General features: G+C 46.4%; 1 protein-coding gene across 1 annotated transcript; it reads right to left on the bottom strand.

Annotated features, from left to right (window-relative positions):
* Positions 1 to 5,136: 5,136 nt before the first annotated feature.
* On the bottom strand, positions 5,137 to 15,415 carry mknk2b (MAPK interacting serine/threonine kinase 2b). The gene is made up of 14 exons (XM_086161944.1): positions 15,280 to 15,415; positions 14,520 to 14,742; positions 13,940 to 14,030; positions 13,650 to 13,751; positions 13,458 to 13,555; positions 11,227 to 11,306; positions 11,015 to 11,088; positions 10,736 to 10,840; positions 10,386 to 10,441; positions 10,091 to 10,186; positions 6,649 to 6,843; positions 6,399 to 6,563; positions 6,265 to 6,305; positions 5,137 to 6,169 (listed from the first exon to the last, which is right to left on the bottom strand). Exons 2-14 carry the CDS (start codon positions 14,568 to 14,570, stop codon positions 5,893 to 5,895), a joined length of 1,431 nt encoding a protein of 476 aa, XP_086018070.1. The 5' UTR covers positions 14,571 to 14,742; positions 15,280 to 15,415; the 3' UTR covers positions 5,137 to 5,892.
* Positions 15,416 to 19,616: the final 4,201 nt, after the last annotated feature.

Below are 19,616 nucleotides of genomic sequence, written 5' to 3' on the forward strand. Positions count from 1 at the left end.
TGGCGGCCGCGGCAAAGTAAGGGGTCGTATTTGCTCGTAAACGATACATTCTACACTCTGTCGTCCGTAAACGGACGGACAAAGTAAACCCTGTTACATTGCAAACAATGTCGGCTGCTTATCCCGTTCATTGCAATGTAGCGAAGTCATTTGCCGTAAAGCCGGTAGTAACGCTAATGGCTAGCGAGCCGTACTTCGCTCCTTGTGTAAACGAGGAAAACAAATGAGAGGGAGAAGCGTTTCGGGATTTTATTTCACAGGATCCGAGGAAGAGGTCTGGTCTTGAGGCCCCCTCGGTCTGACGGGCGTGGAGGAAAAGCGCCGACCGGGCTGTTCGGCGAAGGTAGCTAGCTAGCTAGCGCTGTGGTTTCAGTGTCCACAACCCTACTGCGCATGTCCGAGTGTCGATGCGTCAGCCGATGATGCGCTTCATTAAGACGTGGACCGAACGCGGCCTCCGGTCTCCGGTCTCCTCCCTGCCGGTGGAGACCGACACAAACACTGCCGCCACTAATGTTGCACGATACCTACCGGTTGCCCTCCACATCCGCGGCTCTCAGAAGTAAAGACGTTTTCAAAGACTTTTAAAGAGACGGTTGAACCAATGAGGCTCACCTTCTCTCAGGGTCTCAGGTGCTGATCATTGATTGATTGATTGATTATCCCAAGATGGCAGAAATAAAGGTGATCTAGACTGAAGCAGCAAACTGCGGCTACCCAGAAACTGACTGACTGCTCAACCGAACGTAAGCTTGTTCAAACTATATTCGCTTCTTTTAGCCATTTTGTTTTAAGACGTGGCCATTTTTTTGGTTCATTTTCCAAGAAGAGGCGCTTTCAATCCAAGAGTTTCACATTTACAGCCAGTTTTCTATCTTATTTAGAATTTCGGCGGAAAAAATACACGATAGCGACTGTTCCAACGCAGGGTTTCGGGGCTTTAGCGCCATCTAGCGGTTAGAGAAAAGACCTGCGCATAATCTACGAGCAGACCCGGAGAGGGATTGAGGTCACCGAAACCGCCGAGGAAGATTCCAAACAAAAGCATATCGTTAGATTTAATCGGATGGTCGGGCTGGTAAAACGACCTGCACTCCCCTTTGTCTCATACTGTTAAGTCGCTTCGAAAGGCAGCGTTGATTGTTTGTGCCTTTCTTTTAACACCTTTTCAACGTTCGAATCCTATTGATACGTTTTGATTTTAACTTTTTTTTTATTGTTGTTCACTTTAACATCTCTTTCTAACGAAGCAAGACAGGAAGTCCCCCCCCCCACACGACACATTTAGTGTTTCTCCGAGGAAAGCTCATGATGCTGGTGCAGAATCTTCATCCTCCAGCTTGATATTAAATGCATATACACTGCTCAAAAAAATAAAGGGAACACTTAAAAAACACATCCTAGATCTAAATGAATGAAATATTCTTATGAAATACTTTGCTCTTTACACAGTTGAATGTGCTGACAACAAAATCGCACAAAAATGATCGATGGAAATCAATTGTATCAACCCATGGAGGTCTGGATTAGGAATCACACTCCAAATTAAAGTGTAAAAACAAACTCCAGGCTGATCCAACTTTGATGTAATGTTCTTAAAACAAGTCAAAACGAATCTGTGTTGCTTCCTGAGTGGACACTATGATTTCACACAAGTGTGATTGACTTGGAGTTACATTGTGTTGTTCAAGTGTTCCCTTTATTTTTTTGAGCAGTATATTTAAACCCCATTGCAGCACATTGGGATCTTTTTTTTTTCTTTAGTACAGCTGTGAAGCCCTCTTGAACTTCCCAACCCCTCGGCCGTGCAGGCGCCTGCGAGCGCTCACCGCTAGAGAGCGGCAAACACCGCGGTCCCTCCGCGGCGGGCCTTCCCTGCAGCTCCAACCAAACACGCCGCGGTTGCATCAGGTCTCCCCGTCCTGCCCCTGTGACGTCCGCACTGCGAGAATAAATGTTATGCAAGTCATAACAGGTTTTTTTATTTGTTTTGACAAATTTGCACTTTGTGTCTGTGGAAAGTCCGGTGTCAGTTGATAGGGAGTCGGGGAAGCTGTTAAATATATTTAGATGCCGTTTACGGGCAGGAATAGTGACCACAGTATCCCCGCTATTTGATCACTTTCCAATTTTTATTAAATCGAAATGATTTGGCAGTTTTTCATAACTAAATTTATTTTAAACAGTGATAAATGACTTCCGGCACAGGCATCAGTCTTATGTCAGCTTCAATTCCTCTCCAAATGTTATGATTCTTAGAAGAATATCGTGGCGTATTGTTCTGGTCAGTGACTCAAACGAAGAGGACTGAACCCACCTGCTGTCTTAAACCTCAGTCATGCTCGAAGCACTTTTAAACAGCTGAGTGAAAGGGCATAAATCAAGACTAGTATAAAGTTAGGAATGATTCATTTCATCTCATAACAGCTACACTACAAGTTTCTCTTCTATCATACTATTTTGCACTTCTTACCTCACTTGTTACTAAGACACTTATAGTTTTATCACTGTTTACTTAGACACTTTATAGTTTCACTGAGACACTTTAGTTTATTTCTAATTCTGCCTTTTCTTTTATTATTTATTACTGTTATATTTTCTGTAACTCTGGCACAGCAATTTCCTTCGGGATTAATAAAGTTATTCTTATTCTTATGACTGTTTACTCTTGCCCGTCATTTCATTTGACATCCTGTGAGGTGGCATGCAGCAGCAGCAGCAGCAGCAGCAGTGGTTGCAGCGGGTTGCATCAGTCCGGTCAGATACAGGGTGCCGCCGTCGCAGCACCACGCATGCAAAGTGAAACCCTATTTAGTCACATTTCAATCTATATGAGGAGCCGAGTGAACTCGTTTAGCACCTGCCAAGGTCACGTGTGGCACTTTCATCTTACATATCAGGGAGTGTTTGCTGATCTGTCCATTTACAGTCCGGTATCAAACGTAGGCACCTCGGCCTTCGGCAAAAAGATAAGATACCGGCCAATCTGAGACTGGCGATACGGATGGGAAGACACAAACAACTGTGATGTACAAAACAAGGACACTACAGTAATAACGCAGACAAGGGTTTGGTTTTTTTAAAGCATTTTATTGCTTTTTTTTTTTTTAGAAAAACAATACAAAATTCTGTAGCAACTGTCAAATGTTGCCTCGAGTGAACTGCAATCATTCACATGGTACAGTAAAGTGCTTATTTTAAATCAAAAGTATTTTTGTACTTAGGATGTATAGAATTCAAAATTTCTTCAAATGAACACGACTGGCAGGGGTGATTCAGACCATGTTGAAATCAGGCGTCGGGTCTGAAAGGAGGCCCGAGCTTGAAGACTAAACACACGGACAGAATCAGTAGTGCCCCGTTCGGCGTTCATAAGAGACTCCCAAAACATCTGATCGGTTTTTCTGGATTGTAAATGCTTTGTCTGTGAGCTACATTCAAATTGTGGGGCTGCGGATGGGACCGTCCTTTCGAATGATTTACTTGAATAAACACCTTTTAACTTCAAAACGACATGAATACAAAAAGAAAAAGATATCACTTTCCCCCGTCAAAGGCAGTCCAAACTGTCGTTTGACAAAACGTAGAAATGGTCATGACAGAGAACGCTCTTACTTCACCGTTTGCGCTTCTTCCACAGCACGGGGTGCGCCGCGCCGCGCAGCGCCGCGCCACAATATCTTCCCATAACAACAGTATGGACCGACTCGTCGGATGTTGAAAAGAGGAGAAAAAGGCAGAATACTGAACTGTATTAGGTGTTTTCAAAAACCCCAAGATTGCTTTGATCATCAGCGAACGCTTTTAGATTTAGCAAAATAGTTTCCCAAATGGAGAAGAAACAGCTGCATACACAAATTCAAGTAAGTCTTATTATAAGACATAAACCCCATAACGATGCATCTGTAGGAAGTTTTTTAACTATTACAGTGTCCTATTATCAGCATTATGGATCCGAGGGAACCACTTCCAGAGTACCGTTACTGCGGCGCTGGCAACAGGACGCGGACCGTCACGGGATCGTCCAAACTTCTCACCGCTACGTGCGACTCATGATTAATGTTAAATTTCATGATATTACCCCTCTTTGGTGAAATGGCTAATGTTGTGAGACCTTATCACCAGCACACTATCCCTCAGTCTCAGAAAGAGCTTTTACCTTAGTCTGAACACAAGAACAAAAAACATCATCGCAAACTTATGGAACATGGAAGAAAAAAAAAACAAAAAACAAAACCCTTTGCTGGGCATGAACGCTCCAGCTCAACTAAAACGTTCGCCACCTCACCGGACATCATAAAAACACAAAACATTAAAATAGGAAAAAAAAAAAAAAAGGAGAACATCCTGTGTTTCACCTGAACTCGACAGCACCTCCATGATAATCACCATGTAGAAAAGCTTATTGACAGCCTTACGAAAATAACAAAAATAAAAAAGAAAATCAGTGTGGCACATTGACATGGAGTTTTCAAACATGAAAAAATAAGGTAAACTTAAAACAGCTACACATCTGTGGAAGACTTTTTTTTTTTGTTCTTTTTTTGAGGAATGTTTTCCTTTTTTTTATCTTTTTTATATTTTTGTGAGAAGAATTGTAATGTAATTGTTTTGAAAGGGACCTCATCAAAAACACAATGATAAACCCTTGGAGAAAAAAAAAGGCCCAAATAAGTGTATTAAGTCAACAAATGACACTCGGGTCACTTTGGCCAAAATGTGCTTTTCAAACCCTGTGACAGGGATGTCTAATCTTTACTGCCAAAATATTAAAGGTGAAAGATACAAAATTTGTAAAAAAAAAAAAAAAAAAAAAAGAATCACAAGTGCTGCATGTGACAAAGAACATGAACCATTTACATTGATAGACACTGAACCATCTCACTTGTGTGGCCGTTGAACATCACCTGCCCGCAGCACAAAACAACAATCCTCAGGACAAACTGAGCCAGTCTTAGTCTGGGCTGGACGCTCATCATCATATCAACGTGCTACAATACTCTTTGACGTCAAATAGACCCATATTGGACTGGAATTTCTATCAATACGATAGGAAATCAATCGGCGCATGGATAAACTTTAGTTCCTTGAAGCCATTTTACATGGCCGCTCATCTGAAAAGTTGTTTTTTGTGGATTTGTTTTTTTTTTTTTGCGACTCCAGCAACGATAAGAGGCTCAGTTTCCAGAAATGTATTAGATGGAGACCCACCCGCCCGCCCGCCCATCCCAAAATAATAAAGTATGGTTGATGTCCCAGCCACAGATCAGACCGCACCAGGCACAGACAGCATTGGCCTCCAGCCCTTCCAACCCCTTCACTGAATCCCTTCTAAACAGGAACAGCCATCCCATGGCATATTGCATAAGCTTGTACGTATCTGCAGATGGACGATTCATGCGTATACATACAGGCAAAAAGAACATTCCAGATAACTTAATTCACAGTGGATCCAGTTGTTACGTGGGAGCAGCACAACAGGTTGTCCTTTGGTGTCTGAGCTTAGTTTCGAAGTGTTCGGATTTCTTCTGAACTGAGTTGTATGAAAAAAAAGAACATAACTTAGAAAATACTTCTCTCTCTCTCTCTCTCTCTCTCTCTTTCCCATATCACCCCCCCCCTCCCCGGAGAAAAACAAAACAAAAACCTGGACGTGCTATTTGCAGGCCCCGGCCTGATGTGCTTCAGAAGTGCTGCAGAAGATCAGAAGGCATTTAGAGGAAGAGCTGCAAGCAGGATCTCCCTTTACAGCAAGGCAAAGAAGCCTGAATGGCTGAGGAACCAAGGCCAGCTTAGGCAGGGAGGGGCCTGAACTGGGGAGGGAGAGTTCATGACAAGCTTAAATCAGGACTTCAATTTTAACGGAAGGTCGGAGGTCGAGGTCGACAAAGTTCAGGCACAGTCTCCCACGATAACCAGAGGGGCCAGAAGCTGGCGGAGCTCGGCGGCAGAGACGGGTCCCCCCTTGGGTTGGCTGCTTCGCTGCCGTCGCCTGGCCAGCTGGGAGTCGGAAGGAGGAGAGAGTCGCATGGAGGATCCGGCGGCGGTGACCAGAAAGGGGGCGTCCTGCTGCTGCTGCTGCTCTTCCATGCCGTCCCGTTCCGCCAGCTGCCGGTTCACGGCCATGGCTTTGTCAGCAAAGAAGGTCAGGTCCCTGGCGTTGCTGGTTCTGGTGTTCAGGAGACAAAACATGGCAAATTTAACCAGGTAATAAAAAAAATAAAAAAAACATGAAAGAGTCCAAAGATGTCATCGTCTCCTCACCTTTGTAGCAAGATAGACATTGGCAACGTGTCAGACGCACCCTGAAAAACAAAACAAAAAAAAAGACATTTCAAAATGAAGAAGGCTTGGAGCTGCAAGTGTTTCCGGAAGGCGCTCGTCGAACGTGAACTCACCCCCTGCACCCAGGGGTGCTGCAGCACCTGGCTGGCACTAAGGCGATTTTTGGCGTCACGGACCAGAAGTTTGGATATAAGGTCTTTGGCACTTGCGGAGATGTGAGCCCAGTCTTTCTCTGGAAACTCGTACTTTCCTTCCTGGATGCTCTCGAACAGAGTGTTCTGGAGCCGAGCGGGGACACGGGATCTCGTTTAGCTACAAGTTTTGGTTGAGGGGAAAAGAGGTGGTAGCGGAGGTGCGTCGTACCTGGCACGTGTGGCAGGGCTCCCCCAACTCCCAGCCACAGTCACCGCCACAGCGGCCCACGAACGGCGGGTAGCCGCTCAACATGATGTACAGGATGACTCCCAGGCTCCACAGGTCACAGCGCTTGTCGTAAATGGTGGCCTCCTCGCTGAAGGCCTCGACCACCTCGGGCGCCATGTACTCCGCGGAGCCGCACTGAACGGAGAGAACGAGTCAGAGTTTAGAAGCTGAGGCGGAAACCAAAAGAAGCACCGTAAGTGAGAAAGCATCTCTTTGTTGCTCGGGGTAAACATTTCCGCGTTCGTCCGATGTCTCGCTGTTGCAAGCGTTGGGTCGTAGCCGTGGGCTGGGCGGCCACGTGACGGTCACACGCTTATCTGTGGACGTTGGCCCTTTCAAAAGGCAGCAGCTTCTCTCCAAAGCACTAATGCAAAGCCAAAGAGCGCTTCAGCGTCGCAGACCCGGGCAAGGAGGGCCGAGCAGGAGCCGGGCCGGATGGTGCCGGTACGCGGCTGCCGTGACTCGCTGCTCCGACCGCCCGGCTGCGCTAAACGGCCAGAGGGCGAAGGCGGGCCCGGCCCCGACACCGCCTTGTTATGTAGCTCGGAAAATTGGGCCAAACCCTCAGCCGGTAAAAGAGGATTGGCTGTCCCGCAGAGCCCGGGACTGGGCTGAGCCCCTGCACGTTACATAACTCCGGAGCACAAACGCAATTCTGTTTTAATGCGTCTCTGACGGAAAACCGGAGCGGGTCGGGAGTTCAGCGGGACAATTATTTATGGCAAGACCCTGCTGCTGACCGAAAGGACTGAGCGTTCATAAACAAAAACCCACGTTTAAAGAGAGATAGTCTTTTGCGATTGAGGCCTGACAAACATCAATTCCTCCAAGGGTTAACAAGCTTTAGTCCAGTGAATTGTTTGGTATTTAGCGTCCGGCTGGGACCCGTCTCGTACTGGTCTCGTACCCCTACGGCCTTTAGCCTTCCTTCCGTCTGAAGGCCAGCAGGTCTTATTGTATCCCGGCACGACAACTGCGCTGTCTACAAACTCCTCCTCCACCCTTCTGTGTCCTTATGTAATGAAATTTGCAGCACAGGAATCTCATCTCAGACAAAACTGCGTCCGTCTGGGAGAAAGTCCCAACCCCCGCGTTTCCACCGACATCCACTCTGGACCGGCCGCCCTGCCAGACGCCACGAAGGATCCGGGGCAAACGCAGATGACGAGCTCACTCGCCAATGAAGGTGACCTACATTTGCACATACTATTAATACGGCCGTCTTGAATTGAAAAATAAAAAGCGCGTCACCAAAACACTTCCAGAGACAAGTTTACCCTCAAGATAGCCGGTGGCTGCAGCTGCCAACTGATAAGAAAAGAGGGGCCGTAAAGTCATTGGCTCTGATACAGGCTCATATTTAGCCCATTGGTTCCTTTTGTTTTGCTGCTGCAAACGCCCTCTACGGTTACATCAGACGCTGCCTCCTCAAACCCTCCTGTACGCTGCAGATAGCTGCTAATCAGCTGCCGTTCAAGGATTTGTTAGCGCCGCAACCCGGGGCTTTCCTGAAACCATGTGACTATCAGACCATACTGTGACGCCACTAATGACACACACCTCCGCTGTTTGCAAACCGCAGGATTATCCGAATAGGATTAAAAGGGAAAAAGACCGGCTCGTCATCATGCGGCGGCACCGGAAACGGTCGCCGTTCCTTAAATTTGTTTTAAAATCGGCACGCGGCCGCTATAAACCTTCTTACACTCATGAGCTTTGACATTTGAGCGGTCAGGATTTCATTTATGGCGAGCTGACAGGCAGCCACTTGTGCAGAGTTCTAAGTATGCAAAAATAGCATTTTCCTAGAGAAGTCGCTCTCGCCTTACACATTTTTCTCGTTCTCATTTAAAAACCGCAAAATCTGTGAGAGGATTTACCATTGTGTTTTGGTTGTTTTGTTTTTTTTGCATTTTACAACCGATCGTTTGATTAAACACGTGCGGAGAGACGAAGACGGCCGGTAATAAATCAAAAAGCAGATGATATGGAGCGACGGCAGGAATGCGGCGGAGGAGAGGAGCGGCGCGAGTGCCGATAGCCAGATGAAAATGAGATAACATTGTTCCTCTGATCAAGGCGACGAAAAACAAGCTACTGCGCATGACTAGAGCGGAGATCGGTCCCACCCAGCTATCCTCCCCCTCCTACCCGCCGAGCCAATGGCGTGGCAGTTGCTGGGTACGGGGCCGGGGCGGGAGCTGGGGGGACCAGCATTTCTAGAACAAACCTTCTGCATATCCTTTGTACAACAAACATAAAGAAAATGCAGAGCAGCACTAGCGTGGAAGGGGCCGCTCGGCAGAGACTACCAGCAGCTGGAGGGTGGATGTTTTTCCTCTCCCATACCAAAGGGAGGGGGAGAAAAAAGAAAAAGGGAAATAAGCAAGAGTTCACGTGGTGTTTTCTTTTTTAACAATTCCTCGTGCCACAGGATATGGCCTTCTGAGTGTCACAATGTGTTCCCGATTTCATTACATTCCGAGGAAACCACGCGGCGTTCTGACCCCTGGCATCAGTTTTCCACTGACATTAAACTCGGATTCCATCTGAAATTCTGCGCACAAATTAAGAGTGAGGATTTAAGGCTTGAAGCCGGGATTCGGTTCAGGGTCGCGTCAAACCGCAAACCCCCACCAAGCAATGGATAGAATGCACGTTGAACAAGGATGATGGGATTCTACATGAACATTTCGCATGGATTGACTTGGTGAGGCTGACTGGCCTCTACAAGTGCTTCTTAAGTAACCCTGGGATCTCTCCCTCCTCTGGTTCTGCTAGAGAAGATGAAGTTACCAGCGCAGAAACCCCCCACGCTACATTCCTAAAGACTAAATCTCCAGCCTTCACCTGCTCGGGCTCATCTACCCGGCCACGCAGACAACACAGCGCACGTGTTGACACGCACGGCGGAGGCTATGCCGAGCTTCACCCTTGCTCTTTGGCACCGGGTGCATCCCGCCTTTTCTCAGCGCTACTCGGAGCTATTCGAATGTTGTGACGATAACACGGGGTTAAACAATCAGAACCTCAAACCCATGCGCCTCGGCGTTAGCGAGCGATAAACAGTCCGTGGACATTAAACTGGGAGATATCTATCCTGGCTTCACTGATACCGGTCCTGATAAGGAGCACGAAAACTGCCAGTGAGGGACGTTTAGGAAGCAATACAGAAAAACTTGCCAAACATTCTCTGGTAATCAGCGAACGCCCCCTGACTAACGCCATCTGGGATTGCCCAATCAAAAGCCAGGTCGACTTGATAAAGACAGTTTTACAGCCCCAAGCAGCCTGTTTATACACAAAAGGGGGGGGGGGGGCGCATATTTAAAGGTAACCTTCGAGCGTCCTCCTTTCTAGCATAGTGTTTGTTTTAACTTACCGGGGTCAGGAGCTCCGGGGTGGAGATGGGCGAGCTGTCGCTGTTGAGTTTGATCCCGCTGCCCAAGTCAAAGTCACAGATCTTGACAGGAGAAATCTGCCACAGAGATAAATCTTCAGAACCACGGCTGGAGTTTCTTTAACCCATTGAATAATGTGCAAACACACAGGCTATGTATTGAGCTCTCCTTGTCCACATTGTTACAGAGATGAAGAGCGATCGGAAACAATCACAGTTTTCAAGCTTGTTAATTCCCCTCACAAACCGAGCTTTTAAATGTTTTAGGTAGACCTACCTTGTCTGCACTTTCACAGAGAATGTTTTCAGGTTTCAGGTCTCTGTGCGCCATTCCTGGAAACACAAACAGGAATAGGTTTCTTTGTCAGTCGGAAATGCATGTGCACTCAAGTGAAACTTTCCTATTGGCATCAAAACTAAATTGCAAGCCAACTGGTGACTTGTGACGTCCCTGTCTGGACAAAGGGACGGGATCATAGCTACAAATTTCATTATGGGCTAAGGAAACAAGTGTTCTGACTTTTATTTACAGAATTGAATCCCATTTCACAGGACAGATCCACCCTTACTGGATGCACGTCTTTTACAAACTGCAATAAAATCCGGTCTTTGTGGGAGCGGTCTTACCCTTGTTATGCAGGAAATCCAAAGCACTGGCAATGTCCTGCACAACAACACTTGCTTCCTGCTCACCGAAGTGTTGTCTCTTGTGAATGTGTGCCAAAATTGACCCTGATCGAAGAGGAGATGACTACATTAGCTGTGCACTAGAGTGTAGCAAAGATGCATTTCAACAGAATCAAAAAGAAATAAAAAAATTGAGCTTGGACTATAACCCCAGTAAATGCAGTTGACAAATGTTTACATGCTAGAATAGGATACCGGCATCCTAAAACACTCACTAACCTCCTCTGAGCTTTTCAAACACCAGGTAGAACTTGTCTTCCTCTTCAAAGAACTCCACCAGTTCCAGTATGTTACTACACAAAACAAAAAAAAAAAAGGCATCTATAGGACTCAAATGTTTGGAGGAACGTGTAAAAGATGCAGTTTTTAGTGGCCTCCATACATTCATTTATTTCTTGATTGGGTTTAGAGTCCTGAGAGACGGCCATTACCTGTGTCCCTGGCACTGATAGAGCATTTCCACCTCACGGAAGACGCGGCTTCGACTGTGACCGGGTCTTTTCTCAATTATCTGAAGAAAAAATAAAATCGACTCTTAACCACAAGTATCTCACTAGGCCAGTAATTAAATATTTCGGGGCAAACCGCCTGCTTGTTCTCCCTTTCTGCACCCACAAACATCTGTAATGAAGTTTATATATTCCATACAGAGGTCTCTATGACCTTTTTCATACCGGCACGTTTCCCGGTGTAAAGCGCTTCTACCAACCCGTGGCGCGGTTGCAAAGATAGTGTAACCTACTTTCAACAGTAAATGCCTCACTAACTGCCACCGTTAGAGGCATGACAGAAAAAAAAAAAACAAACGAGTCACAGCATCGCTATATTTAACACTCATGTGTCATCCATTTCAAATCTTCGGTGCTCTCAAGGAGGCATACATGTTCCTTTGAAATGTCGAATGAGCTAATCCCAAACTGTTTACAGCATCAACAAAATCTCTCTAAATATAACTTTGTGCTCCCTGGATCTAAACCTCCGAGGGGCCACCAGCTGCACAGTTCTCTGCCAAGAGAACAAGATAGACTGCTGACACAAACGCAAAAGGCCTGAATTTTCCAGTCCTGGTCAGTTATTGTCTGCTTGGGAGGCTGTACATGTTTCTCTTCCTGGTAGATGGATTATAGCAGCCATTGAAGCTCAGTGGGGCCAGAGCTGCAGTGTGTCAAGGATTAATGCACAGACAAGAGGCCCGGAGCAAACCAAAGCCCCTTGCACTGTTCCAGTCTGTGTCAGCAGCACAAACAGCCCCAATCAGCTCACTTTCTCCTGATCCCAACACAAACCCCCCCAGTCTGATAATTAAATTAGCAGATTTAGCATGTAAAAAAAAAAAAAAAACGGGGGAATGTTTGGGTGAGAAACACATTGGCAATGTGACAAAGGAGACATGAGATTGAGGGGCGTCCATGTTTAAGGTTGTTGTTGTCTGCAGCAAAATAAGGTCAGCGAGGATGATCGAAAGTCATGTGAAATACGCACAAAGGTAGGGATTTGTAAAAGAACCAAACGGAGAAGGATTCTCCGCATAGTCCTTTCCTTGCCCTTGGTGTCCAAGCTTTTGTTGTAACTGCAACACAAGCCCACACATACAACTCGCCACCCTGTCTGGCGGGGGAGGGGAGAGACAGGACATCTGGCAGGAGCGCTATGAGCCCCTCCGACACCCGACGACCCCTTGTAAACTGCCCAACGTCACGGCTTACACCCCCAGAGCAGACACGTCGCAGGAGAGTAAACAAAACCATCTCGGTCACATGGCCAAATATGCCCTTCGGTTTGTTATGGAAATAGGAAATGACATTTGGGAACGGTTTGAATTTTAAAGAATACAAAACGGTAATATTGTTTGTTGTTGCTATTCAGGATCTAATGACTTCAGGGTGCAAAATGCACCGTGACAAAGAAATCCCGGCCAGGGTTTTACGTTTCAGCAAAAACTTTTTTCCCCCACCAATGTTTGGTTTCTGGAATTTGAGGAATTGAGCAACATTTTCTCAAACAAAAACAAGAGTTCTCCAAAAATGTGTGACTTCACAAGTCCACAACCCGCACCGAAAGGAAAAAGAAAACTGTGCTGAGCAAAAAGGAGAACAAAGCTGTGCAAACACCCAGTGTCACAACCCTCAACCCGCACCCCTCCTTCCTCCCTGTGTGTGGGTTTTGTTTTGGCACAGTGTGCAGTACATGGTGTTCTCACTATAAGCATCCTCTGTAAGCAATAGGAGGAGAGAGAATGGGTGGACGGCTCCCTCCCCGCTCTGCCATTGGCCAACAGACTTGGGAAAAAAAATAAAAATCAGCGGGGGGAGTGTCCATTAACAGGGACTTGTATCAGTGCAGCAGCAGCGCAACACCGAGGGAGCCTGAACACATCCGCTCTTAGGAGTTCTGAGGGGGGAGACTCGCTCAAGCACTAAAACTCACCCTGACCGGGCACAAAAAAAAAAACAATAAGCAGACAAAATAAGAAAATGACACCTATCCAACAGCCTCCCTCATTTCCATATAGCAGCATGTAGCTGCAGAGCTTTCCTTGACTCATTTAAGCTCGATCAATTTCCATGCCCTATCGCGGTCCTCCATACTGGTGCACATAAGCATGACGAGACAACCACCTCTCTACGGGAAGGTGCCGTTAGCATAAAGGAGCACGTCTTACCTTGACGGCATACTCTTTGTTGGTGATGAGGTTTATGCACGTTTGCACCCTGGCGTAGGCGCCCTCTCCCAGCACCTCTTCCTGCAGTCTATAGACATCTGTAACACACAGTGCAATACAGTTAAAATCAAATGACTGCAGGCATCCTTCAGCCAACACATTTTCCCCGACATCAATGAAAATATCTTTCACCTTCAAATCGCCCAGAGAAACTGTCAGTTGCCCGGCAACGCTTCTTCTTCTTGTTTCTCTTCTTTGCGTCAGGGATGTCAATGGGCTGGCTTGAAGGTATGTCTATCGAAGAAATGCAACTTTAATGACCTTGTGACGGACTGAAAAGCAAACAAGACCAGCCTTGCCATCCCAAAAACAAAAAGGCAGGCGAGAAACACCCATTACTGGTACAACGGAGGTAATACGGATGGGATGACCACTCTTCAAAATCGTGCAAGAGATGAGTGACAGCTTTCACAAGTACCCACCATGCCTTGGGGATGAATCAAAATTAAATGTCGAATCAATAAGATGGGATCCATTCTTAGTGAAGTCGTCTGACTCAAATGGATTTTGGCCCTGGAGAGGTGATAAATAAGCTTGTTAGATATGCAAACATATCCAGCTAAGAAACTGGAGGGTGAGATAAAACAATTTATTCGTCTTTCAAATCCTGTCCCATTAAAATCCAGAGCAAATATAGTGGCTGTTAGGCAGAAAGTTTCACAGCAAAGAACTCTCCCCCGTTAATCGGATAAATACGGTCTCGTCGGCAAATAAACCGATGTCTCACAATATCATTGACGGATCCCAAACGGCCAAAGCAGGCCAGCGTCCGCCAAAGTACTACTGTGCTGCAGTTGTTGCAAGATACTCCAGTGCTGTCAGATACTTTCATACCCTGCTTGCTGCACGTTCACGTGGTATGAAGGCAGCTGGTATGTCTGGCATAAGATGGGGGGTGGAAACTGATGTGTTTATATTTATCAGCGACCTTACGCGTGAAACAACGAGCACATGGTCTTCACTGAAAGCAATATAAAATTCCCAAACAAAGAGCAAACTCACCTTGAAAGAGCGGTGGAATCCAGTGACTTCGGTAATTTTATTTTGCACCATTTTGTCCGATTTGGGGCTGGGTTTTTTGTTTTTGGAGGATTTGCGGCAGCGTCGGCAGTGGTTCTAGATTTATCAATTTGCACCTCTCCGAAACCAAACCGTTTCAGAGACAGTAGCAAGTGATCACACTGCTCCGGCTGGTCAGCTTGCTGCGACGCTTTAAACGGGAGCCCTGTTGACAATGCATATGGCGCATTCCCGTTAGCACTTCTTTTCTGAATGTGCAAAATACCGCTGAAGGGCGATATGACGTTAAAAACTTGACAGAGGGCCATCACAATAGTATATTTCCAACGCCGCCGCCACCACCAAGCCAGTAGTCAATAACAGTGCATTAGCTGAGGTTAAGCAGAGAGCTCGTCGTACGTAGCGTTAGCTAGCTTGCTAGCTAGCTAGCTTGGACACGGCTATCTGACTGCTCCGAGCGAAGTTATGCTAGTAGCCTCGTTTGACAAAATAGACATAAGTAAGCAAACGTGCCAAGCTTTCTGAACAATAAGAGGCACTATAGCGGTGTTAGTAAAACAACAGCCGCATAAAAGCTAACAATAGATCAAGCTAGCTGCTTCACTCGGTCGCGAGTCGTCCGTATAGACATTTAATGTAACGTCGGGTAACAATGGCAGCCGCTTGGCTCGTGTATCGCAATGTCACACTTAAGCGGGATGGATAAAGATTAGAGAGCGGAAAAAAAAAACATTTCACTTACCCCGTTGTTGATTTTACAGCTCCAGTGTTGGCGTCGTTTGACCCGCTGCTGAGACAGCCGCAGAGGACGGTCGAGGGAGAGGGGAACGCCGGTAGTTTGTGCGTGGAAGGTGGCGAAGAAGGTGGCGCACAGGGGGTTTTATAACCTCCCGGCTCGTCTTCCCATTTGGCCCCGCCCCCTCCACCTACGTCAGAGACGGGATGCATCATGTGCTTTCTAGAAGCAGACGCGGCGGCCGCGTCCCATTCCGTTTCAATACGACGCACTTTAGCTCTTTTCCAAGATAAGCCGTTTCAAATATCCTTCAACGAGCAACCAAAAAAGCAATTCTCCGACAAAAAGTGTATTTACACGACATTCGGTCAAAAAATACAGTTTCAAGTCATACCGAGGCAGTGACGAGGGAACAAATGAGTGCGTCGATACCAAAATGGAACTCCGCCGTGTTCTGGAGGCCCCATGACGGGATGCCATGGAGGAACCTGCACGTACTCATCCGGGCTGGTGTCAGATAGAGCCGCTTTGGAGGTGGAGGGACACTGGACCTGTGCAGCCGGCAGGCAGGACAGAAAAACAGAAACCAGCCAAACAAGTTGTGCAACGCTAGCCATGAAATGAACTCTTTTCACTTGACCGGAACCGGCGCCTCATAAACAACATGTCACCTCTGCGCCTCTTTGAATTTTTGAAGCGTGGAGGACGTGCAGATGCACACTGAAACCCGTGCATCTTTGTGTTTATCAGAAACACAACAGAAAATATCAACAGTCAAACACGATGCTGTCAAAACATGAGCTTCCTCGTGTCGATTGTCCAGATAGGTGTCAAAGAAATCTGCTGTGAGTCACCGCAGTCTCATGCAATCGCAACGCAATGGAGCGAAAGACAAGTTCCGAGCAAAAGTCTAGACTTCTTAAGTGCAAACGTGGATAAATAAGGAGTAACATGAAGCGATTGTCAAGACTGATGCATTTCATACGCTCACCATTCTTTTTTGCCACTTATGTAACGCCTTTGACTGTGGACAGCAAAATAAGACTTATTTGTTCAGTCAAACACATTCCAGACTATTGGGTCAAATAATCATATGACCTTTGGAGAATGGGGAAAGAAAATAAGATATTTATATCTGAATGCGTTGCTGCAGAAACATTGTTTTTAACCTGGGTGATACAACATGTGCGGGACATGAACGCGATGTTTCGTTTTTTTTTTTTTTTATAGATCGAGCCCCCCTCCGGTCAAAAATGTGTTTTCGCCTTCTTCCTGTCGCTGAATGTTTAAATTTAACTGCGCTGAACGATGTGTGTGTGTGTGACACAACACTGCTTTTACAATCACGGATGAAAGAGTAAATTGTCTCCAGCGGGAGTTAAAGTGGGACTCTAAGTGCAAAGCCCAGCGGTTCCATTCATGACATAACATATGTCCATAAAGCGTTTACTGGTGTTTACCCTGGACAAGTTATGGCGTGGACTGGGAATATAAAGTCGATAGAGAGCCTATATTAGACATTAGAACGAGACAGAAGGAATTATTGGCGTTTTAATGATTTATTTGTTGTTTTGGAAAAACGTTCCCATCTCCGACCAGAGAAACAACTCAGATTTGCGTTGGTATTTTTGTGCGCCTCGACGCACGTGTCGGTGGGGAAGGTTATCTCCCCGCTGGCTTCAGGTGAGGTTATTTTTACAGAATTCCTAACTTCAACACTGAGCGTATTGATGATCGGTACGATCTCACAACGATCATTCGGATACGATTTATGAACGGCGCCCGGTCCGAGTGGGAGAACGTCTGCGGGCGGCGGTCAGGCGTGGCACGTTTGGGAGGCCGTTCATACACGGGTGGAGAAGCTGCCTCATGACTGTGATAATGAAAGAAATCCAAGAACTCCACCCTAAAGCTACCTGCTAATTGTGAGATGCCACAGATGTGACATCTCCATTCCACGTGGCACGATGAAAGACGTCTACTTGGACACGAGCGAAGCGGAGGGCGAAGGCGTGTCAGAGATATGAGTATTCATATTCTGAAAAACACCGAGCGGATCCGCTTTAGCCGTCAAAGAGCAATGATTCGTTCTGTGAATTGATTTTTCCCCGGCGCGATCCCTCGTCCCGCGGCGTTCGAGCCTGTTCTGTTTGACAAGGGAGTCTTGCTCGAATCCATGTAAGGTTTGTTTTCAGGAGGCAACCGTCTTATGACTGGAGGGTTTCTGCCTCTCCTCTCCCCTCCCTTTCTACTTCTGCCCCTCAAACACACGGTCAGCGCTGGCAAACATTACGCAAGCCGCTGGCTGGAAGCACATGGTGTAGTTGAAGGTTTGGACGGACAACAAGATCGCACGTTGAAGTTCAGGGGGTGGGACGGTGTTACTACAGGGCAGAAGGAAGAGGGAAGGGCCGTCGTAAATAGCTTCAGGTGGCAACATCTCGGATGTAAATGCCGCTCGCTCAGTCGGGTGGCTCCGTGTTCAGCTTGAAATAATCGCGGGGGGAGTCTCCGCTGCTGATTTCGACGCTTTCGCCCCAAAGAAGCCCGATGTCGACAAAACCCCCGACAGATGTGTGCACCTGCAAAATAACTAGCAAAGAAAATATCGCTTGGCACGCGTGACTGTTTTCTAAGGTCAGCGTGAACTCCCGTAAGATGAACAGAAATAAAATGCGGCCGGCGTTTCAGAATTTCCCCTCGGACATTTCAGCGCGCATAATTGCCGGTTTCCATGACCACACGGCCTGCTCGGCCGTATAAACACGCTTCCTGAAGGTAAATATTATTCAAAGTGACTGAGCTTACAAGTTCGGGTGGATGTCCCACATTTTCAAGGAATTTCTGTAAAATTGTGCACAAGAATGCTCGCATATTTCTGGTTTGGTTTTGGATATTGCAACACCAAGTCAAGGCCAAAGTATTTACAGAAAAACATCTAGATTAAGGCGAGTTTTTTTTAGGACTCCCTAGAAAACACTTATCAAGGCCCAAAAACAAACCCTTCCCTGTGTATCCGATGAGATTCTGCTGAAATAATAAAACAACCGTCTCATGATTAATACAATTATTAAACGGGGGATACAAACCTGTCAACCGTTTTGTCATTCAGCCCATTTAATTGTGGTAAACATTGACTGACTTACTGTACCAAAAGTCATCGTCACTATATTTTGCAGTGTAATCGGTCGCATAGAATTCTATGCGGTGGAGACGAGATGAAAAAAAACAACTTTTTTACTGGAGGAAAAACCTGATTGCATAAAGTGTTAAAAGTGCGCTTATTCAATACTGTTACTTCATGAAAATATGTACAGCTTGCAGCCATGTTAAAATAAAAAACAAATCACTTCATTAAAAGTTAGAACAGGATGTATTGAGATGACCTGCGTTACAGGACATTAGAAACAGAGGGATATATTGAAGACACTCCCTCCCTCTAAAAAACAATCCAGTTCTGTGTGCATATGTGCACTCAAATAACTGAATTTTATGTATTTTTCAGCAAGCATAACCCCGGTCATACTTCCAGAAGCTGTGAAGATACAAAATAAGGAGCAGTTTTATGCCGTAACGTCAGGGTGCGTCTCGGGTAGAAAGGTATTCCAAAGTGAACGATCCCTCATTTTCTTCGAAACGTTCCAGGGGAAAATTTCCTGGAAGTACATCGCCCTCGGCCGTAAAAGACTCAGAGCCTCCCTCCGACAAAGATGTATGCACTGTTGGAGGATTTAGGGATTGCGTCAGGCTAAACGGTGAAATAAAACAGATTCACGGAGGATGAATCAGACAAAACTTCTTTAACGCGGAGTAATTATCGAAATCTTTTGGAAGAATTGAAGTCTTTGTACCACCCACTGCGCTTTTGTTCTTCGCTTTCATTACATAACCAAATATTTTAACGTCCATTATGTTCTAGATTCCCAGGACATCCTTTTAGCAGGGCAACTCAGAACAAAGCTGCTGCGGCGCCGTAGTTTTCCGTGAGCGTGGCCTTGGGCTAAGATGTTTGCGCTGCTATTTCATTTATGAATAGCGTTCTGTGACGCGACAGCGGTCGCAGCTTGAACGGAGCCCAGGTTTGGGATGAACCCCTCACATGCACGCCGCTCCTTCATCTACATTGGTTCAAACGTCCTGCGCTCGCAAAATGAAACGAGCGCCCCGTGCATGAATCGGCGAGGCGTGCGGCTGATAAATCGCATCATTTCCCCTTAGCGCCATCGTCAATTTGGAGTCGATGTATTCTGCCCACGTGAGGAACACAATGACGGGGTTTGCAAATTTTATTATCACATGAGCCGAAGACAGCTGCGACATTCTTTCGCTGGGCAGGAACGAGC

Source organism: Fistularia commersonii, chromosome 16 (genome assembly GCF_037954325.1).
Source record: "Fistularia commersonii isolate RoL2024-O1a breed Wild chromosome 16, RoL_Fcom_v1.0, whole genome shotgun sequence".
Taxonomy (NCBI): Eukaryota; Metazoa; Chordata; class Actinopteri; order Syngnathiformes; family Fistulariidae; genus Fistularia; species Fistularia commersonii.